The 20,438-nt window shown below is 43.0% G+C and overlaps 1 protein-coding gene across 3 annotated transcripts in view; it reads left to right on the top strand.

The window, feature by feature from the left end:
- RERE (arginine-glutamic acid dipeptide repeats) overlaps window positions 1-20,438 on the top strand; it is a 357,124-nt gene that overhangs the window by 229,233 nt on the left and 107,453 nt on the right. For all 3 annotated transcript variants that reach the window (XM_036460929.2, XM_036460931.2, XM_036460930.2), the window contains 2 exons: window positions 12,563-12,611; window positions 19,476-19,600. In XM_036460929.2, coding sequence (XP_036316822.1) covers window positions 12,563-12,611; window positions 19,476-19,600 — 174 coding nt within the window. The remainder of the gene's footprint in view (window positions 1-12,562; window positions 12,612-19,475; window positions 19,601-20,438) is intronic.

Genomic DNA, 20,438 nt, shown 5'->3' with positions numbered 1-20,438 from the left:
AGGAAACAGAATAGTTTCTATTGAGCGTGGTCATAAATCTCCTCCCAAACTGGTAATCTTCTGTGCTGAGTAGTGTCTGATAGAGGAGGATACAAATTCTTGAACATATCTTTAAAGCAAATTTGAAAGAAAGCTAACTTACTACTTTCGGTCTAAGCTAAAATAGTTTATTCAAATTCATTGGGGTCATTAGACATTATTTCTATAGTTCAGAATTATTTGATCTATACATTTACTTGTGACCATTTGGTTGATTATTATCTAGAGTCTAAGCTTTGGGGCATGGCCCACGTCTCTTCTTTAGCCTCAGTTCCCAGGAGAGTGCCTGACAAATGGGCCTCCAGCCTAAATACATTGCGTAAATGAGTGGCATCTCTGGTAAGAGAACAGACTAGATAGGGAGTTAGAGCTACGGTTCACATTCCACTAATAAGAGACATTGGACCAGCTGTGACATTGGATAAATTCCCTCCCCCGAACCTCAGTTTTCTCATGGGTAATATGGAGACAAATAATAGTTCTTACAGTTGTTATTAAGATTGGCTAGAAACTATGAAAGTGTTTGACATATAGTTACTCGGTGTATTATTGTTATTAATTCAAAGGCCAACTCTACAATCTATTGTAGGTATAGTTCTCTCAAAGACCTATTTAATGAAAACAATGCTAAGAATTATGTTAGGAATTAATGGTAAGTTAATGTTTAACCACCATTTACTGATCTATGTTTTTTCTTATGCTCTTAGGGTGTTTATAGTTTTCTTTACACTTCTTGAATATCTTTGTAGAGAAGCTTTACTTCCATATTGCACAACATTTGGTGTGTTCAGCATTCACTGTTGTTCTTTTCTTACCATTTTCTCTAATTATGTGTGTGTGTGTGTGTGTGTGTGTGTGTGTGTGTTAATGCTTGTATTGCCACTAGAGGTGCTGCTAGGTCCTTCCCACCCCCAATAGGCTCACCGTTGCAGTGAAGAATAGTCTATGGTCATATTTTTATAGCATTTTTGAGAAGCTTCTCAGTAGGAACAAAGTGACATTTAGATGTGCACTGTAGAACTACTTATTTGTTCTAAAGTCTCTCATTTTCTGAGGACACTCCATTTCTGTTCATTATAAAGTTTAATTTCAATATGCAAAAAATCAGCAACATTTCTGGTCAGGAGATTGGCTTACTCTTGAAATACTGCTGCTTTGTAAATTATTTTCAATAACAGTGGGGTTTTAAAAATAAGTTTGTTTTCTAAAGCATCAGATATGTATGTGTGTGCAGCTTTGTGTTGGGCTGTGGTCCTTACAGCCATTTCCTTGTTTGTAGCCAGTGATGACAGTGGAACCCAGAGGAACTGAGGTGGGATGCAGTCATGGGCCGTGGGCGGGCACTGCATGCTGCGTTGTGGCCGAGGCCAGGCCAGACGTTTAGACAGTGGAGTAGAGTCATTGTAGCGCTGTGATTCTTCCTTACATGTTGTTTAACTTTTTAAAATCACTTTTTATGATATTAATATTGTGTAGAGGCCATGCTTACTTCATCTTATTGTCAGCATGGAAATTCTTCCTATTCCTCGGCCAATGCTTACATTTGTAGCCTGGAATCTGAATGATTTATAGGGGGGCCCCTATGGATAGCTGCTCCTATGGCCTGGAATCCTCTGGAATTACCTCACGGCAGTCCCACAAAAGAGCACCTTTCTCTCCTCAGGGCTTGGCTGCTCTGTTAAGCTGGAGGGCCGGATTAGATGGCCTAACGGACTTCCATCAGAGAGTGTTGTACTTCTGGTTTTTGAGGAGTTTCCTGTCTTGGTCTTTGCATTTGTGTATGAATTTTGGGACAGTAACTCTATCAACTGTGGACTCTCTGTTTCTTTCAAATTTTTTGAATGAATACTGAATTTTGTTTCTGCTGGGCACTTATCAAACCTGTGTCAGATTAATTTTGCTTGGAGGGCTAGAGTTCTGTCACAAGTAACTTGATTGGATTTTGTAACAAAATGCTTAGTTGCTATTGGTGGCTAAATAATAATTTAGTTAAAATTTTGGAGTCATTTATTCATTTAAAATATATTTAGTGAGTGCCAGTGGGCTCTGGGATATAATGGGGAGCTAAACACAGACTTGGTTTCTATCCACATGGTGCTTTTTATCTAAAGCGCAAGGCATCCATTGAAAGAAATAATCACACAAAATACATGAAAATCATGCCTGTGGTGAGGTGGAAGGATAGAGAGGCATTGCTTTGGGAGCTCCCAATAGAGGAATTAGCTTCTGTCCTCACTGCGGGCCCTGCAGCTGGTAATAGTAAGGACTGTGCAGCGGGGGCTGCCCTGCCTCCTCCCAGAGACCAGTGTTTATTTTGGCCGCTATCTTGCAAACTTAGTCGTTAAGAACTTCGTTTTGTAGATGAGGAAACCAAAGTTCAAAGAGATTCAATTAAGTCTTCACAGTCACACTTGGAGCTAACAAAACCTTGGTACTAAAATTTTAATGCAGGTTAATTTGACTCTGAAGTCTGTGCTCTTCCGCAACCTGAGCATCTAGCCGCAGGCGTGTCTATCAGCTCCTCCCTCCCAGTAGTAGGGTGCCAGAGTCATGGGGGGTCCCGGTAGGATGTACAAAACATGGTGGTTTTATTCAGATTTAGGGAAAATATTTTCTATCTTAAAATGAGTGTGAATATGTTCTGGAATAGAATATAAAATTTACATGACTTTTTAAAATATTATGTGAAACTTTAAAGAAATCACAGACTTGCTTAAGACTCCTTCAGAAATAGGTGTTTAGATTGGACAAATCTGAGAAACCTTGTATACAATTCCAGTCTTCCTCCTCATTAGCCTTATTTTAAAATATATATATTTTTTATTGATTTCAGAGAGAAAGGGAGAGGTAGAGATAGATAGAAACATCCTCCTGCACACCCCACACTGGGGATCGAGCCTGCAACCCAGCCTTGTGCCCTGACCGGTCAGCTGCCACAGCTGCTGGCAAGGCTTGCAGAAAGAAGCAGGATCTGATCCACATCCTCCATGGCAGCTGTTGATCAGCTCTTGCTTATCTCTTTTTCTCCGGGTCTCACCAGCAGTGGCCCCCCTCGCGCACCCGAGAGGTCAGCAGTTCATCCTGCCGGTCAGCAGCCTGGGATGGCTGCTGATCAACCCCTCCTTGCTGATCAGGCCCGGAGATAGGCACACAGACACTGACTGGCATAGAAACCAATCAGAACCAAATCTGGGTGAACTGCGAGGAGCCAATGGCTGCCTAGGAGGCGGAGCTTTTGATGCTGACTAGCATAGAAACCAACCAATCAGAACCTAATCTTGGTGAACTGCAAAGGCAGAACCTAAGGTGGGGGCTGAGGAGGGGTTTTAAGGGCAAAGGCTGTTTGGTATAAGGTGTAAGAAAGCGGTTCAATTTTTTAATGACCGGTTTGGCAGTATGGTGCATATGGCTGGCTATCAGTCCAGATTTAGGGATTATATATTTTTGTCTGCCAAGAGCATCTCCTCCTGCTGAAAAAGGTCCCCCTCCACCCTCATTTAGCAATCCTCCTTATATAATCTATCTACACTAATAAAAGGGTAATATGCTAATTAGACTGGGTTGACCGGCCATCTTCTGGATGTCCAACTTCCTACAGGACAAAGCCAGGGTGGTGGGGGCCAAGGCAGAGGCAGTTAGGGGCGATCAGGCTGGCATGGGAGGGCAATTGGGGGTGAGATCAGGCCAGCAGAGGAGGGCAGTTGGAGGTAACCAGGCTGGCAGGGGAAAGCAGTTAGGGGTGATCAGACAGGCAGGTAGAGGTAGTTAGGGGCCATCAGGCAGGTATGCAGGTGAGCAGTTAGGACCCAGTGGTTCCAGATTGCCAGAGGGATGTCCGACTGCCACGGGGGTGGGGCCTAAACCAGCAGTCAGACATCCCCCAAGGGGTCCCCAATTGGAGAAGGTGCAGGCTGGGCTGAGGGAACCCCTCCCCCCCACCCCCCTCCTACCTCCATTCCCGCACAAATTTCGTGCACTGGGCAACTAGTGTAGAGATATTTCGGTGCCATCTACTCTCATTAGGATGAAGAAGTGATTCTGTCCGGGCAGGCTCCCTTTCCAGCTAACAGGCTCTTCCCAAGGAGCCCCCTGGGTCTGCCAGCAGCCTCCTCATCTCTTTGTATAGAGGCGGCTCCCTTTTTGATATTCAGTTGCAGGCTTCCTGCTCCTTTCTGTCCATTCCCTGTTTACTTCTTAGACTAAAATGTTTCCATGGTAACAGGTTACTTTTCAAAGGGAACATCTTGTCATTTTATTTAATCCACTGCAGCTGAAGAGGCCTGAAATATTAAGTTGTAGTTGCCATGGATACTGCTTTGTTACATTGGTTTCTTTTGTATCAGATTTTATAAACAATGAATTCCCCCCCCCTTTTTTTTAATACTCAAGGAGTACACACAATGACTTACCATTATTCTTATAATTTGGCTTCTGGGACTATTATTTCATATTCCAAAGCCAAGATTTGTAGAATAATGAGGACTGAGTCTCAGTTGTTTTGAAAAACATATATTATTTACATTAGCCGCACAGAGAAATTTCTCTTTACTGGTGAGGATGGTGACAGTATTTTTTTAAAGTATGATTTACAGTTCAGAATTTCTTAGAAAGGATGACCCGTATCAGAGATCCTTTAGTAAACACAGAGAACAAAGAAATATGTGACGAGTTAATTCCTGAACCTCATTGCTCATTAACTATGGTATTCTTTCTTTCCTTACTGTCCAGCAGTCTATGGTATATTTTGGGGGGATTCTCTTTGTCATTCAGTCAGCTTTTCTAATGTCTAGCTTTCTTTCTTAGCCCTAGTTTGCCTGTAATGATGTACTCAGATAACCTCTTATTTTGACTTTTTAAAAACTTTGAATTTTTTTAGGGGCACAGGCAATTGCTGTGCTGCCCTGCACCCTTCTCTCCCCTCTCCCTAATACGTTATATTTACGTTATGTGTTGTAGGCCAGCGGTCGGCAAACTCATTCGTCAGCAGAGCCAAATATCAACAGTACAACGATTGAAATGTCTTTTGAGAGCCGCATTTTTTAAACTTAAACTTCTTCTAATACTACTGCTTTAAAATAGACTCACCCAGGCCGTGATATTTTGTGGAAGAGCCACATGCAAGGGGCCAAAGCCGACCACAGATGTAGGGCAATATCCATACTTAGACATCGGCATCACCATAATGCCATTTCACCACAAGCATAGCTTTGTGTAACCCCCACCATAATGCTGACCTGTCTGGTCCATCATAGATTTTCCTACCCTCTCCTTCACCATTCCTAACACCTTCCTCCACTGATCTGTTCGCCACCTCTGTAATTTTGCCATTGTCATAATGGTACATAAATTGGCTTTTAACTTTGATAGATTTTCTTTTCTAACGATTTTCAAACTTAAAAAAAAAACACTTCTTTTTTTATTATTTATTAGAGAAGAGGATATGGTTTCTCATACTGGTTCTTTTGGTTTGGAAGTAGTTGTACAATTTTGGCTCCATAATTTAACTCTCTGCCACATGGGACTGGGATTGGGAGTTCTGACTTTGGCATTAACTAAATGAGTTCCAATCCTGGTTTTTCCATGTTATCTGTGTAATTTGTGTCAATTTATTAACCTCTCTTAGGCTCAGTTTCCTTATCTGGACAGATAATAGTAACCCTACCTTACAAGGTCATCCTTAAGATTAGATAGAAAATATGTGGAATTTGCTTAGCTTTATTTGGCTTGTGCTTATAATTGTAAGATATCTGAATTTAGGACACTATAGAACCCCCCCCTCCCCCGAGGTGAGGAAAAAGGTGTACATCGGTGTGTCCTACTTGTCCTGGGGTGAGTCTCTGGTCTCCTATGTAGTATCCCTTCTCTGGCTTTCCTGGAATTTACACCTCCCCTGTCTGGATTTTCCTTCCTTAATCCGCCTTGGTTTTGCTAGTACCGCTGTGTTAATGAAGCAATGCTGTATATAGCGCTGGTGTTTAAACACAAGAAAGAATGAGATCTGGGTCTCTGTAAATATCACTACTAATACTTTCATTGCGTTCAAGATATAAACTAAATGAATTAGTATATAAAAGTAGATAATACTGGAGAGCGCTCAGTTGTTAGCTATTGTGCTACTAATCGATAGATAACTCTGGAATCTTCTGGATTGGGGCCTTTTCAATTTTAGCCTTCAATATTTTCTAAAGTTCAGAATGTTTCTTGAAGTGTGGTTTGTGGACCCCATTATAAATTTTATCAAATCCCAACCCTTGGAGCCTGTCTTCGTAAGGTTCTTGGGGCAGAAATGGGAAGTGACACAAAAGACTTCTGTTGCCACCAAAGGACACGGATTGTTTGTTCAGAAGTTTGCAGAGCCATTTTGTTCACACACAGCATTCTTATTTGACAGAATGGACTCCGAGTGTAGGGTGGGGAGGGCCTGAGGTGGGGCAGGGCGGGAACTGGGTGGAGGGGGACAATGGGGGAGGAGAAGCGTCTGTAATACTCAACAATAAAAATAAAAATAAAAAAGAAAATCCGATAAACAAACTGGTTGTTCAGACTTGGGTAACTGGCAGACACTTTATTGAAAGTGGAGGAAAACACTTTCCGTTTCAAGAAAACAACTGATTGTATTTGGCAATGCTAAGGTTTAAGCTTCAGAATAAAAATTAGGATTTTGAAAAACTGGACCCATCACTTTGAGCTTGACAGCTTCTGTGAACCCACAAGCTTGAAAATAAATTTAAAAAATAGTCCAAAAGATCAGCAATAATGTTTTAGATTCATATTGTGCAAAAACCTTTAAGAAACAATTACTTGTTGAGTTTTGGTGTAGTATCAAAAGGAATCTCCATAATTACAGAAAATGTGTTAAAATAGTCTTTGTTTTTCCAGTTATATATCTGTATGAGACTAGATTTTCCTCACATTCTTTAACCAAGGCCTGTGGCAACAGATCCAATGTTGAAACAAATAGGAGAATGCAGCTGTCTTCCATTAAAGAGATTTGTAAAAATGTAAAGGAATGCCTTTATTTTCTCTGTCTTTTCGTGTGTAAGTACAGTTCTCTTTCATTAAAAAAAAATGTTATGCATGTTAATATGTGATGAGCTTATTGCTTTAAATGAATCAATAAATATTTTGGAATTTCTCAAAAATACTACTGTTAACATTAAAAAAAAAAATTCAAACCTGTAAAGAATTTTGTTTTCGTGAGTTTATTTGAACCAAATTGTCCACAATTGCTGGGAAGCAGAATCTCAACATATTGAGATAGTGCTGTGGAGAATGGCAGCTTTTCACCTTGTTTCATACATGACTCAAAGGAGGAGAGAGAGTGGGTCACATGCATCTATTGGTGATGGATGAGAGGCGGGAGAAAGCAAAGGGGGGCCTCTGGGATTGGATAATAAGTAAAATGATAGACACATTTTTTACACAGGTGGTGGGTGCAGAATAGTTAACAGTAACAATGAACTAGATAACACTATGAGGGGAGAGATGTTTTTTGGGGGAAGGGGGATTTGTGGTCTCGGCCCTGCACCATTGGTTGTGCCCTGAGGGATCCAGAAAAGGGGAAGTTACAAGTTATTTGACATTCCACAGGTGTGTCACCTTAGATGCAAAAAGACAAGGGGCCCAGGAAAGATGGAAGCTGATCTTTGTCAGGGAAGATACTGGGCTACGACATAACTACCCACCACAACCTGCTTTGTAATTAAGGGTTTGAGTTTCAGACCATCCTTTGGTGACTTAGATCTCTGAGTTTGCAAGGCCCCCTCACAGGACCCCCTGAGTGAGTCAGGTCAGCACGGGCCCTCTTTCGTCCACACTACTTACTGAGATGCTCAGTAATTAATTGTAGAGAGAAAGGGAGGGGGAGAGAGAGAGAAGCATGGATTGGCTGCCTCCTGCATGCTCCCTACTGGGGATTGGGCCCACAACCTATCATGTGCTCACCTGACTGGGAATCGAACCTATGACCTCTTGTTGCACGGGACAATGCTCAGCCAACTGAGCCACACTGGCTGGGCAACGTAAAGGGGCTTTTTATGAAGATGGCACTAATCGAATAAGGAAGCTGCCCCACCCAAAGTGAAACCCAGAGCCAAGGCTTTGAAGGCAAAGAAAGCAGTGCTGAAGGCGTCCACAGCCACAGGGAAGGTCCGCAGGCACCCACCGTCAGAGGCTCCGACGGCAGCGCAGACGGAAGAGCACGCCGGGAGAAACAAGCTTGACCACCATACCGTCCAGTTCTCCCTTCCCAAGTCAGCCTCGACGAAGACAGAAGACCGCAGTACACTGTGTTCATTTGGATGTGAAGCCAGCAAGCTCCAGATCAGACAGGCTGTGAAGAGCTCTGTGGATTGACTTGGCCAAGGTCAATGGTGATCAGGCCTGGTGGATCCCTAACGTCGCCACAAAGGATGGTTTGAAACTCAAGCCTTTTCATTCAAAAGCAGTTTATAGTGAGTAGTCATGTCCTAGGTCAGTTTCTTCCCTGTCAGAGGTCATGTTTGACTGATGCTTTGGATGTCGGCAACAAAATTGGGATCATCTAAACTGAGTCCAGCTGGTTAATTCTAAATATAAAAATTCTGTACTGTTAAAAAGAGAAGAGGATTGTAAAGGGTTCTGAGACCAAAAAGTCTGAGCATATGATTACTGAGTGTTTTCTGCAAGCTGTCGATATTACATTTAAATAATAATTCCTGGTGGTTTTTGTCAAGTTTTACATATTAGTAGTCCAGAGATACTTATGCGGCCAAGGAACTTGTAATTTGTCCTGAATGCTTAATAATGCCAGGCAGGGACTGTGTTAGCCTCGGGGGGCTAGCAGGAGAGATCTTAAAAAATGAATTAAGTCTCAGTTCCTGTACTCCAGAAGCTGACAGTCCCAGGGCGGCTGGAGGCAGGAAATGTCCACAGAGCGGCGGGAGCCACAGAAGGAACATTCGGGAAGCAGGAGGCAGTGGGGCAGCGTGGAGGAGGGGGTGACTGAATGGAGAGTTTGGATGCTGTCACAGAAGGGACAGGGGACGGTGCTGTGGACTCAGTGCGGCTGGATGCTGGCAGTTCCCATGAAGCCTACTTCTTGTCTTTCTTCCTTAGTTCATATTCTGACCATTTTTCTGTCAGATGCAGCCTGTTTTCTCTAATGGGTTGTGTTGCTATCTTTTTATTTTGGACCTAAAAAATATTTCTGCCATTTATTCTATATTTGGGAGCTCCTGGATATGGTAGCTAATGTCAATGTCTGCTTACCTAGGATCCTAACCTGCTCAATAATAACCGTTGTGTCTCTTAGTGTGAAATCCCAATATTGGAAAGTGGCATATGATGAAGAAATGCTTTTGTTGCCCTGGCTGGTTTGGCTCAGTGGTTAGAGGGTTGACTGCAGATCGAAGGATCTCGGATTGATTCCCGTTCAAGGGCACATACCTTGGTTGCAGGTTCCCCAGCCCTGGAAGAGGCGCATACAGGAGGCAACCAACTGATGTGTCTCTCTCCTGTCAATGTTTTCTCTCTCCCCTTCTCCCTCTTCCCTCTTCCCTCCCTTCTACTTTCTCTGGAAATCAGTGGGGGAAAATATCCTCAGGTGAGGATTTTAAAAAAAAAAATGCATTTGTTGTAAAAATCGATTTTTAAATGTTTCTTAAAAGGTTCTTTGTTTTAGCTTTATTTTGTACTTTTTACCTACTCACCTTCCAGTAACCTTCATGGATGTAATCATAAAAGAGAAAAAAACATTTTCAATTTAGACCCTTAAGATACCCCAACACACTTTTTTGCCTCACTTTGTATAATTATTAGCATTGTGAATAGCGGCTAGCCTCCATTTTTACACAAATAAGCAAGATATGTTATTCTATTCAATAAGGTATTTGGGGGCTTGTTTTTATTATTGTGGTACCTTTTTAATATTAGTTTATTAAAAGAAAAGAAAAACACAAAAAATAAGAAGAGTATTAAAATGAAATGACCCAGGAGTGTATGTCTTAGAATCACGAAGGCCTTAGCCGTGTATGTGGCGCAACGGGGAGACGCTTCCATAGCGGCCACGTGAGGAGCTGGGCGGACAGAGACAGTTTAGAACAGCCCGAGGGTGAGCTGTGGTGCAGACTGCCCGGCGGGCCGTGGCTGAAGCTTTCTGAGATGATGCCTTTTGGCTCAACTTCCATGTAGGCAAGCAAGCGTTTGCGAAGTATTCAGAAAGGAAGGAGAGCTTTTGGCAGCCAGTTTTGCCCCTAGCCGGTTACGATTCCGAATCAAAGGGACAAGTCAGAAGGGAAATCAGTGACGCTTGCTGCTTGTTTTCTTAAAGCAGTGCTGTGATAAAAACCGCCTTCCGGCCTCTTGGTTCTTCTGCATACCTTCCCACAAGGCTTCTTGTGATTCCCACAGAGACCTGCTAGAACAATCTGCCTTCCAGCTTCTGTTCTCCAACATGCCGTTCGCCTCCTGAAGACACTAAGATGTCAGATGGGGCTTACATTTTTTTTAAAATATATTTTTATTGATTTTTTACAAAGAGGAAGGGAGAGAGAGAGAGAGAGCTAGAAACATCGATGAGAGAGAAACATAGACCAAGCTGCCTCTTGCACACCCCCCACTGTACTGGGGATGTGCCTGCAACCAAGGTACATGCCCTTGACCGGAATCGAACCTGGGACCTTTCAGTCCGCAGACCGATGCTCTATCCACTGAGCCAAACCGGTTTCGGCTGGGCTTACATTTTAAAGCGGGCCCTTCATGCACCACATCTTTCCCTTTCGCCTGTGGCCTATTCGGCCTCCCCCCTGTCTTCCCCCCCTCCCGGAATCAGTCCTGTGTGCCTGTCCTGCAGAGGTCTTTATGGAACTTAACTGTCTCTCGGGCTTTTTCTGGAGCCTGCCTAGTTTTGGCCGCTCCCCTGATCAGTTTTGTACTCGGTTTCTCCTGAAAGGTTTTGGGCTCGCGGACAAATGCTACCTCCCCGGACGGTGTGGGCTGTGAGCTCATCAGTACCGGGACGCTCATCTTTTCTTTTTGTTACTTGTCTCTCCTTCGTCATATCTGCTGGCCAGCTTTGCCAAAATAAGACTCTTCGTGAGAAAAATTGTGGACTAAAGAAGGGAGTGCTGGACCCAGGGCCTCTGAAGGAAATGAAAGTGTTTTACATTCACTTTTACGGCTTCAAGCAGAGCAGTGAGCGCATCAGACCCACAGGGGAAGCGGGCTGAGCTCCCCCGGGCTCTGCTGTCTGGCGCGCTCTCCGCTCACGCAGGGCTCCCGTGTCACAGCAGCGGGGCCCACGCTCTTCCTCACGGGCATCCAGTGCGGGCCCTGGGCGAGGCCTGGGACAGGCACCTTCAGCCGATAGTCCATAAAGGCGTGGGGAGGAAGGCTCCCGCGCTCTGGTGGGCTGAGAAGTGATGGAGGGCATCAGAAAGGCTGGTTGGAAACAGCACTTTTAAAAGGAACTTGGATGGTTAGGTAGGAGCAAGGGAGGGTGGGCCTTGCAAGTGCAATAAGAAGAGTTAGATCTAGTGTGCGGTGACACGGCTGAACGCACCGGGAAGGTCACATAGTTGGTAAATGGGGACCCAGTATGTGCCTCCCTCAGAAAAATGGTGAAGGAAATAGAAATTAACCGGAATGCCAAGTACACCTCCTTTTGTGGCGAAACCAAGATAAAGAGTCTCTCTGTGACTCCCGCATATTTATTTTTTATTTTATTTTTTTAAGAAGATCTTTCTTTTAAAAAAAAAATATATTTTATTGATTTTTTACAGAGAGGAAGAGAGAGGGATAGAACGTTCGCCTGCAACCAAGGTAAATGCCCTTGACCGGAATCGAACCTGGGACCTTCTAGTCCGCAGGCCGCAGGCTCTATCCACTGAGCCAAACCGGTTTCGGCAATAAAATATATAAAAAATAAAATAAAATAAAAAAAGATCTTTTGTAACTGTCCTGTATAAATAACTGTAAAAATATTTCATCATTTACTATCTTATTTCATTCCTTGGCCTTATCACCTGACGTATAATTTATTTGTTTGTTTGTTTCAACCTGAATTAGAATGTAAGTTCCAAGAAGGCGAGGACATTGTTCTGTTCATTGCTTTATCCCCAACACCTAAGACAATTTCTGGCTTATAGTTGGTACTTAATAAATATTTGTCGAATATATGAATGAGTGAATGATCCAGTGTGTGCGCTAGGAACCATCCGTTATCTTGTTTATATTTCAGTAAGGTGTACTGTAGGACATCCTGAATGTTTGGAAAAGAGAAGCATCCGTTGGGGTCACACAGGAGGCCTCGGCCTCCCGCGGAGGCGTGGATGATGGCGGTGGAGATGTGACAGGACTGCAGTGATGGGCTTGTTAGGAGAAAAGGTTACAGCGTGTGCAGTGGGGAGTTCAGGGCAGCGTTAGAAATAGTGGTTCTTCCTGAGTTGTACCTCATTTACTTGAAGTGAATTACTTTCCTTGAAAAATATGTGAACATTTATGTCAAAACTCCATTTGTTAACCAAATGTCCTCTCTTCCTGACAGGCGGCTGAACAGCACCCAGGGGGAGATTCGCGTGGGTCCCAGCCATCAGGTAAAGCGCATTTCAGAGCTTCTTGAATGGTTCTCTGTTTCTTGTTACTCTGTTGGCCCTTTTATTCTATTGAGCAGCAACTTCGAACTGTTGTTATCTCTACAGGAATTTTTATATAAATGCAGAGGTGTCCCCCCCCCATTACCTCATACTTCTATTTTTTAATTATGATAAAATATACATAATGTGAAATTTATCATTCTAACATTTTTAAATGTACAATTTAGTGGCTTTAAGTACATTCATGTTGTGCAATCATTACCACATTCAACTTGCAGAAAATGTTCATTTTCCCAAACTGAAACTGCTCCCACTAAACACTAACTCCCCATCCTCCTGTCCCTCAGCTCTTGGCACCCACAGTTCTACTTCTTGTCCCGACCTCATCTCAGTGGGACCACACAGCATCTGTCATTTGTGTCTGGCTCGTTTTACTGGGCAGCGTGTCTTCGGTGTATAGCCATGTTGTAGCATATATCGGAATTCTTTCTAAGGCTGAATAGCCCATGGTATGTATAGATCGTATTTTGTTATTCATTCACCGGTCGCTCCATAAACATTTAGTTAACATGTACTTTGATTTTAACTTTCTAAAAGCGCTCTTTCCTTCGGAAGAGTCCAGATGGTTGGGATACTTGTCATTCAGAAGCTTGTCATGCTGTGACCTCTGCCCTCTCATGTTTCGTTCCTCTCACTAGGACTCTTTCCTTGATCTCTCTATCAGGTAGGATGTTTTGATGGGCAGGAGCAGAAAACTCTGGCCGACCTGACTCTTTATGGTCCCACAAACCATCACCCCCTGGGCAGACAGGACCAGGCCCTGCTCCCTGGTGGCTGTGCTGGGCTCCTCCTCAGCTGGGGGCTGAATTTCATTGATCCTAGGATGCTCTTCTCTCCTTCTCATCGTACTGTCTCTGACGGACGTCATTGTACATTCTGTGGTGTAATTATAATTGAATGGGCAGCATTTCTCCTTGCTAAATGCACATAAATACTAGTGGATCTCAATGAATGAAATGCAGCCAATGTTGAGAGGAGGAAAGCGATCATCCTTCTCTTCCCCTAGAAGCAAAGGAAACCCTTCCAGGCCTCCCTTAGTCCTCGCATCTCATTGGCATGGACTGGATCCCGTGTCCATTTCTAAACCATGAGGGAAATAGGTGTACCATGATTGTCATTTCATTGGAATAGATGTTGGGGAATTAGTCCCTATGGCCCACACAAACCAGAGACAAGACACACAGGCAACTCCAGATAAGGATGTAGAGGTTTTAGAAATCTGTCTAGTCAGTCATTTTTCTGTCTGGTTTTGAGTATTTCCTATATGTCATTCATATTTTTTAAAAACCTATTTTAACTCTATAATGAGAAAGAAATTAATAAGAAGTAAAGAAATATGCTGAAGCCAGTTTGGCTCAGTGGATAGAGCGTCTATCTGCGGACTGAAGGGTCCCAGGTTCGATTCCGGTCAGGGGCATGTACCTTGGTTGCGGGCACATTCTCCGTAGGGGGTGTGCAAGAGGCAGCCGGTCGATGTTTCTCTCTCATTGACGATTCTAACTCTCTATCTCTCTCCCTTTCTCTCTGTAAAAAATCAATAAAATATATTATATATAAAAAAAAAAAAGAAGTAAAGAAATATTAAAACCAAAACACAGAAACAATAGGGGCCTCTAATTACTGGAAGAAACTTCTCATCCAGAGCTAGGTTATAACTGAGACAGGGCGGAAGAAGCTTCCTTGAAGTCTGCCGTGTTCAGGCCCAGGGAGTCCTCACTTAGCGGTGCTGACAGGCTCTGTGGCCACGTGGAGACACATAGTGAAGTCAGCTTTCCCACAGGCCGATGGAGCCACACCAGAGGTGAGTTCCTATGGCATCTCATCATGTTACAGTGAGATGGCCTTGAACGAAAGGACCTGCTGCACACCCTTTCCTTGGTGTGTCTCTTTAGTAGGGCTGACTGCCATCTCTCCGCTGGGTTCCTGTGCCTTCGGGCCTGGGACTTCATTGTAACCAAGGGATCTGGCCTCGCCGAGTACACTCGTCACATCTCCCGCGCTGCTCCCTCTTCCCGCCGTATTTCACACCTGCTTTTCTCACCCTCCGTGTGCTTCCAGTATCTTGAGATCATTCTACTAGAGTTTTATTTTACAGATTTTTATCTCTCTACCATAGCAGAAAAAGGGGTTTTAATTTAGAGATGCTTACATTCTTGGAAATAAACATATTTACTATCCTTGGATTTTTGTATGCTTTAATTTAAAATCAGATATTATATCAGATTTTAAATATATTCTGTATGATTTCTTTTCAAAAAGAAATGTTTCAAAGCATCAAATATTAGAGGACCTTTTTATGAATTGGCAACATTTGCCTCCTTAAAATTTTTAACTTTTTTATTAGATAAACTATTAACACATGCAAAAATAGGGAACAATTAGTACAATAAACCTCCTTAATCCATATTACCAAGCTTTCACACATAGTATAGTAAAATTTATTTAATTTATGCTTTCACACCTCTCCCACCATTATTTTGAAATGAACCAGAACTGTATCCTTCACTTGTAAATATCCCAGAGCTCTTCAAAAAAAACCCCAAAATACCCCAAAACAATCACAATATGTCACATCTAATAAAAATGAGCAATTTCTTTATATATATAATTTCCAAGAGGAAGGGAAATGGAGAGATAGATAGAAACATCAATGATGAGAGAGAATCATTGATCGGCTGCCTCCTGCACACCCCACATTGGGGATTGGGCCCACAACCCGGGCCTGTGCCCTGAATGGGAATCAAACCGTGACCTTCTGGTTGACACTCAGCCACTGAGCCACGCTGGCTGGCAAAAATAATGAGCAATTTCTTAATATTCAAGAGTCCTCTATTTCCGTAATTGCCGCTTTCTTTTTCTTTTTGGATTACAGTTCAAATTGGAATCTAAATAAGGGTTGTGCGTTGCAGCTGCTTGATATGCCTCATAAATCTCTTTTAATTGGTGTTTCTCATGTTCTTCTCTCCCCTCTCGATGCATGTGTTGAAGCAGTGGAGAGTTTACTCTGTAGAGTCCCATGGTCTGGATTTAGCTGGTTGAATCTTTGTGTGTCATCAAACTTGGTCCCTTGTCCTCAGCATATCTTGAAAATCAGTAGTTAAGTCGAGAGGTTTGATCACATTCCAGCCTGGCACCCTCTCCTGGCAGGAATAGTTCAGGGGGTGCTCTGTGACTCCCGGGAGGCACTTGTGTCTTTTCATGATGATTTGCGTCCTTTACTTGTTGCCTAGACCCACTGCTTACTGAGGGATCTCAGAACTCCTTTGGTTCATTAGCTGACTGCATAAAGCTTCTCCCTTAACTATCGATTCCCTGGCTCACATAGGAAAGGCATGATTAATGCTCTCTCCCTCCTGCTTACGTTTTCATACTGTGAGGTCGTTCCCATCATCTTCCAGCAGTGACCAGGAGATTTAAGATCGTTTACTGTCTGCTAACCAGTTATAGTTATTCTTATTGATGACCAAATTACTTATTTGGGGAGAGATGGAAGCCTCTCCTGTTGTCTTTTGTGTCCCTTTGACTTGGCCCCCGTGGACTTTGGCCGGTTTCCTTTATCTGGTCTGACACGATGGTGATGTCTCATCTTGTACGTTCTCTGCCCGGATCTGCAGTCACACTTTCCTTACAGGAGCCTTGTTCTTCCAGTGGAAAGTGACTTTTCCACTGGCTGCGTGGGTGTTCTTTGTTATTGGGCTGGCTACTGTTTCCAGGCCTTTTTAGGGAACGGGTTAGGAAAATGCTTTTGCTTTCATTTTCTCCTTTTTAAAAATATATTTTTTCTTTATTGATGTCAGAGGGGAAGGGAGAGGGAGGGAGAGATAGAAACATCAATGATGAGAGACAATCATTGATTAGCTGCTTCTGCATGTCCCATACTAGATAGAAATTGAGTCGGTAACCCAGGCATATGCCCTGACTGGGAATCGTGATCTCCTGGTTCATAGGTCAATGCTCAACCACTGAGCCACACTGGCCAGCCATTTTCTTCTTCTTTTAAAGATAAAATATACTGTGGCTTCTTTCTGATAGTACTTCTAATTCAAATTCAAGTTTTTATATAGACCTTTTATTAATTTTATTTTTCTTTCATCCAAATCTGTATCTTTTTCTCATGTCTCAAATCTTATTTTTAATGACATCAACAAAAATATTTGCTTTAATCTCGTAATACATATATGACAGCTCAGAACAACAGTAGTCACACTGACAAAAATAATATGACCGAACCATCACCTTACTGTTAATTTTTTGGCCTTAAAATATGCCCCACTAGGGCTGTATAGGCAAAATAATGTTTTAAAATTACTTAAAATAGTTCCTGAAGAGGAACCAACTCAATGCATAGTTAGGTGCATTTGTTTCATTTTGCTTTAAAGTTTTTAAGGGATTATTGTTTTTAAACTTAATTTTGTTTTTATAATTAGTAAAGTATTTACATGACTCCAGACTCAAGCATATAAATGAAGTATGTTCAAAAGTCTATCTTCTATCCCTGTCTCCTCCCCATGTTCCCTCCCTTCCTGATGGATAATTGTTTTTTAATTTAAGGTTATGATTTCTTCTTACTTATATTCCTCCATCTTCTGTTCTTAGAAAAATGGTAGCTTAGTATACCCATCTGTACCCTCCTCAGCCTCCTCTTACCCTCCACCGAAGCAGCAGAGTGCTCCTTGCTCCCCTCTCCCTTCCTGGATCCCTGAGTAGGCCAACATTCCCTCTCCAGTCCCCGTCAGTGGGGACTTGGGCTGTTTCCAGTCATTTGCGGTTACAAGTAAGGCTGCAATAAATAGCCTGTACAGATAAATCTTTATCTTTTTTGCCAGCATGTCTTTGGTTTATATCCCTACAAGGGGGCTGGTTGGCTTAGAGGGCAGGTGCATATGTAATTCTTAGAATATTGCAAAATTTCCCTCCATAGAGATTGTACTATTTTGCATTCATATTAGCATAGCCTTGTATATTTCCACTTTGAGATTTATGTTAACCTGATAGATGAAAAATTGTATCTCACTGTCATTCACTTATATTTCTCTTCTCAGCAAGGTAGACCGTTTTTTCTTGCCATTAAGGGCCACATGCACTTCCTTTTCTTAAACTAATCATATTTTCCAGCCCATTTTTCTCTAGAGGGGGCGGTCCTCCCCCACAAAGGCAGTCCTTCTAATGAATTTAACAAGCAGTCATTGGAGAGCTACTGGATACTGTACCTGGTACTGGGGAAGCAGAGCTCAGTACAAATGTTAAAGATCTTTTGATATGAATTTCTATTGTGCTTTAATTTTATTTCAATACATTCGCTGTACATTAAGCAGCACTAATTATGGTACCCAATTAAGAGTCGTGAAAGTTGCTACTAGATTAAAGAAGAGCACCCTTGTCTGCAGAAAGTGGTGCTCGGACACATGGAGAGATGTCAAAACCTGAGAAGCAGAGGCTGCGGCCTCGCGGCCTGGCAGCTGCACGGCCTACTCGTGTGTTTTGGCAAACAGTTGTTCTAAAAACTTAAACAACCACCATTTCCCATGATAGTCAGGATTTTTGGACTTTGGAAAAAATTGGACAATGCACAAATGCTGATTCTTGTTCCTGAAGGGCAGCCTTCCCAGGATGGGGCAGCTCTCCATGTCACCCTCGTTCCCCCACTCATACTGGTACGCCCAGTCTGGAGCCACTGCCACTGCCACTGCCATAGCCACTGCACTGCCACTGCCACTGCCATGCCACTGCCACTGCCACAGGTGGCTTTGAACACTTGCAGTGTAGCTACTCCAGATTGCGATGTGGTTTATTTAATGTGGATGCTAGAATATTTGAACTGAATTATGTGGCTCTCCTTTTATTTCTATTGGACAGTATTGCCTTATTCTAAGCCTGCTTACTTCATTTACATTTTTTGCCTAGGTTCTGTGGAACTGGAGCTTCAAAACGGCAGCTCTTAGTTAAAAATATTAGACTAATGTGTCCATGTTCAGAGTTTAAGAAAATAAGAACATGTGTGTCTTACATATGGCTGGCTTTTCATAGATCTTTGATGGGTGCAGTAGAAGCTGTTTATTTTGCCCCAGCAGAGTGCGGAAGGGAAAATGCTCGAGGTGTTCGAGTCTCTACAATAGAGCTGACTTAGAATCTTTGATGAGCACTGATGTTCAGATATTTATAAAAATCTTTTATTGTGCTTACGTACAGTGAACTGTTTGTATATTAATGTCTTCTGATCAGTCTGCTGTGATAGTTCGTTTCAAGACAGACATTTCTGTCATCTCAGAAAGTTCCTTCCTGCCCCTTCCCCAGCTGTCCTGTCCTGAAGCCACTGCTCATCTGATTTCTGCGCTCATTAGCACAGCTCTGCTTTTAATGGTGACTCCAGTTCTGTGTCTCTTTGTGTTTACATGGCTCATATGGATTCTCTGAGAAGAGCATAATTTAATAGGAGAGCTCATTTAATTTTTGAGCAAATATCCTAGGTGAGATTGCATTATTTGTAGATGTCTCTTGTAAATGCGTGTGCTTTTTCTTTCTTTATCAAGGCAGCACTGTAAGCTCCTGAGACATTTGTTGTTTTATTTATTTTTTACCCACACATGACCATTTCTGTTTCAGTCTTTGGGTCTTGCCCTGGTTTAACTTCGACAGTTTGCTGCTTAGAAAGCAGAGATGAAGCAGTCCATTGTGAAATGCTCAGTGTGAAATGGTCCTGAGACGTGCTCAGGTGGCTTCCGGGACGCAGGGTTTGGCCTGGAGGTCGGCGAGCTGTGCAGCTGGGCCGGGCCTGGTTGTGACTCCTCCATCCCTGTGTTACAGGCCAAGCTGCCCGATTTGCAGCCATTCCCTTCTCCAGATGGCGACGCTGTGACCCAGCAGGAGGAGCTGGTCTGGATGCCGGGGGTCAATGACTGTGACCTCCTCATGTACTTGAGGGCAGCAAGGTAAGAATTCGCTCCATCCTGCTTTCTGGATCAGGCAGTCTGAATTGATTAATAGGCAATAAACTTTCTCCGGTCCCCCGAAACTTTATATAGTGGGCATCCTCTGACTTCAGTTTTGTTACATCCTCTGTAATCAGAGCCCGTTTTACCATGATAAAGTCTTTTTTTTCTTCCTGTTTGTCCCACAGCCGAGTTTGGAACTCTTTAGAAGGAAAACATCTAAAGCCATACATGCTGTTGTCAGCACTCCTCGTTACAATACATTCCATCCATCTTAAATCCCATCACAGAGTTCTCGACTTCATGTCTGTTCATTGGTGCCAGGCCTACATCCGCGTTTTTCGTGGCTTACCTATGTAAGACCTTGCAGAAGAGAAGTTTAAATCTGTCCCTGCCCCTCGCAGTGCAGGCAGAGAGCCTGCCTTTATCTGCAACCATTTCGTGCGTTCACTGCAGCATCGCCCGTGCAACAGCAGTGCTGACAAGGCCGGCAGCCGCATCCCAGCCCCACTGCTTGGTGGTCGCGGTGCTTGCGGGGGGCTACAGCGGAGATGAGGATGCTGTGGCCGAGGGAATGACTTCTTCTCTCTTTTTTACTTTTAATTCACCTACAAGTACTTGATGTGTAGCATGGAAGGAATTAAGTAAAGCTTCAGAGGATTTAATTTTGTTTTCTGGGGACTTTTCTTTCAAAAGAGTGTAATGTAGCTAATTGTTGTGGCATATAGTTTCAGATTATTCATGCTCTGAAAATTAAAATCTGAGTGCTGACGAAGCATGAGGAGAACAACAGCTGGGCATGGGTAAAAGGAACGTTTACTTCCTAAGTGAGTGAAGG

The sequence above is a fragment of the Pipistrellus kuhlii genome, unplaced genomic scaffold (genome assembly GCF_014108245.1).
Source record: "Pipistrellus kuhlii isolate mPipKuh1 unplaced genomic scaffold, mPipKuh1.p scaffold_m20_p_34, whole genome shotgun sequence".
Taxonomy (NCBI): Eukaryota; Metazoa; Chordata; class Mammalia; order Chiroptera; family Vespertilionidae; genus Pipistrellus; species Pipistrellus kuhlii.
The sequence above is the reverse complement of the archived record's forward strand: the minus strand, read 5'-3'. Positions and strand labels throughout refer to the sequence as shown.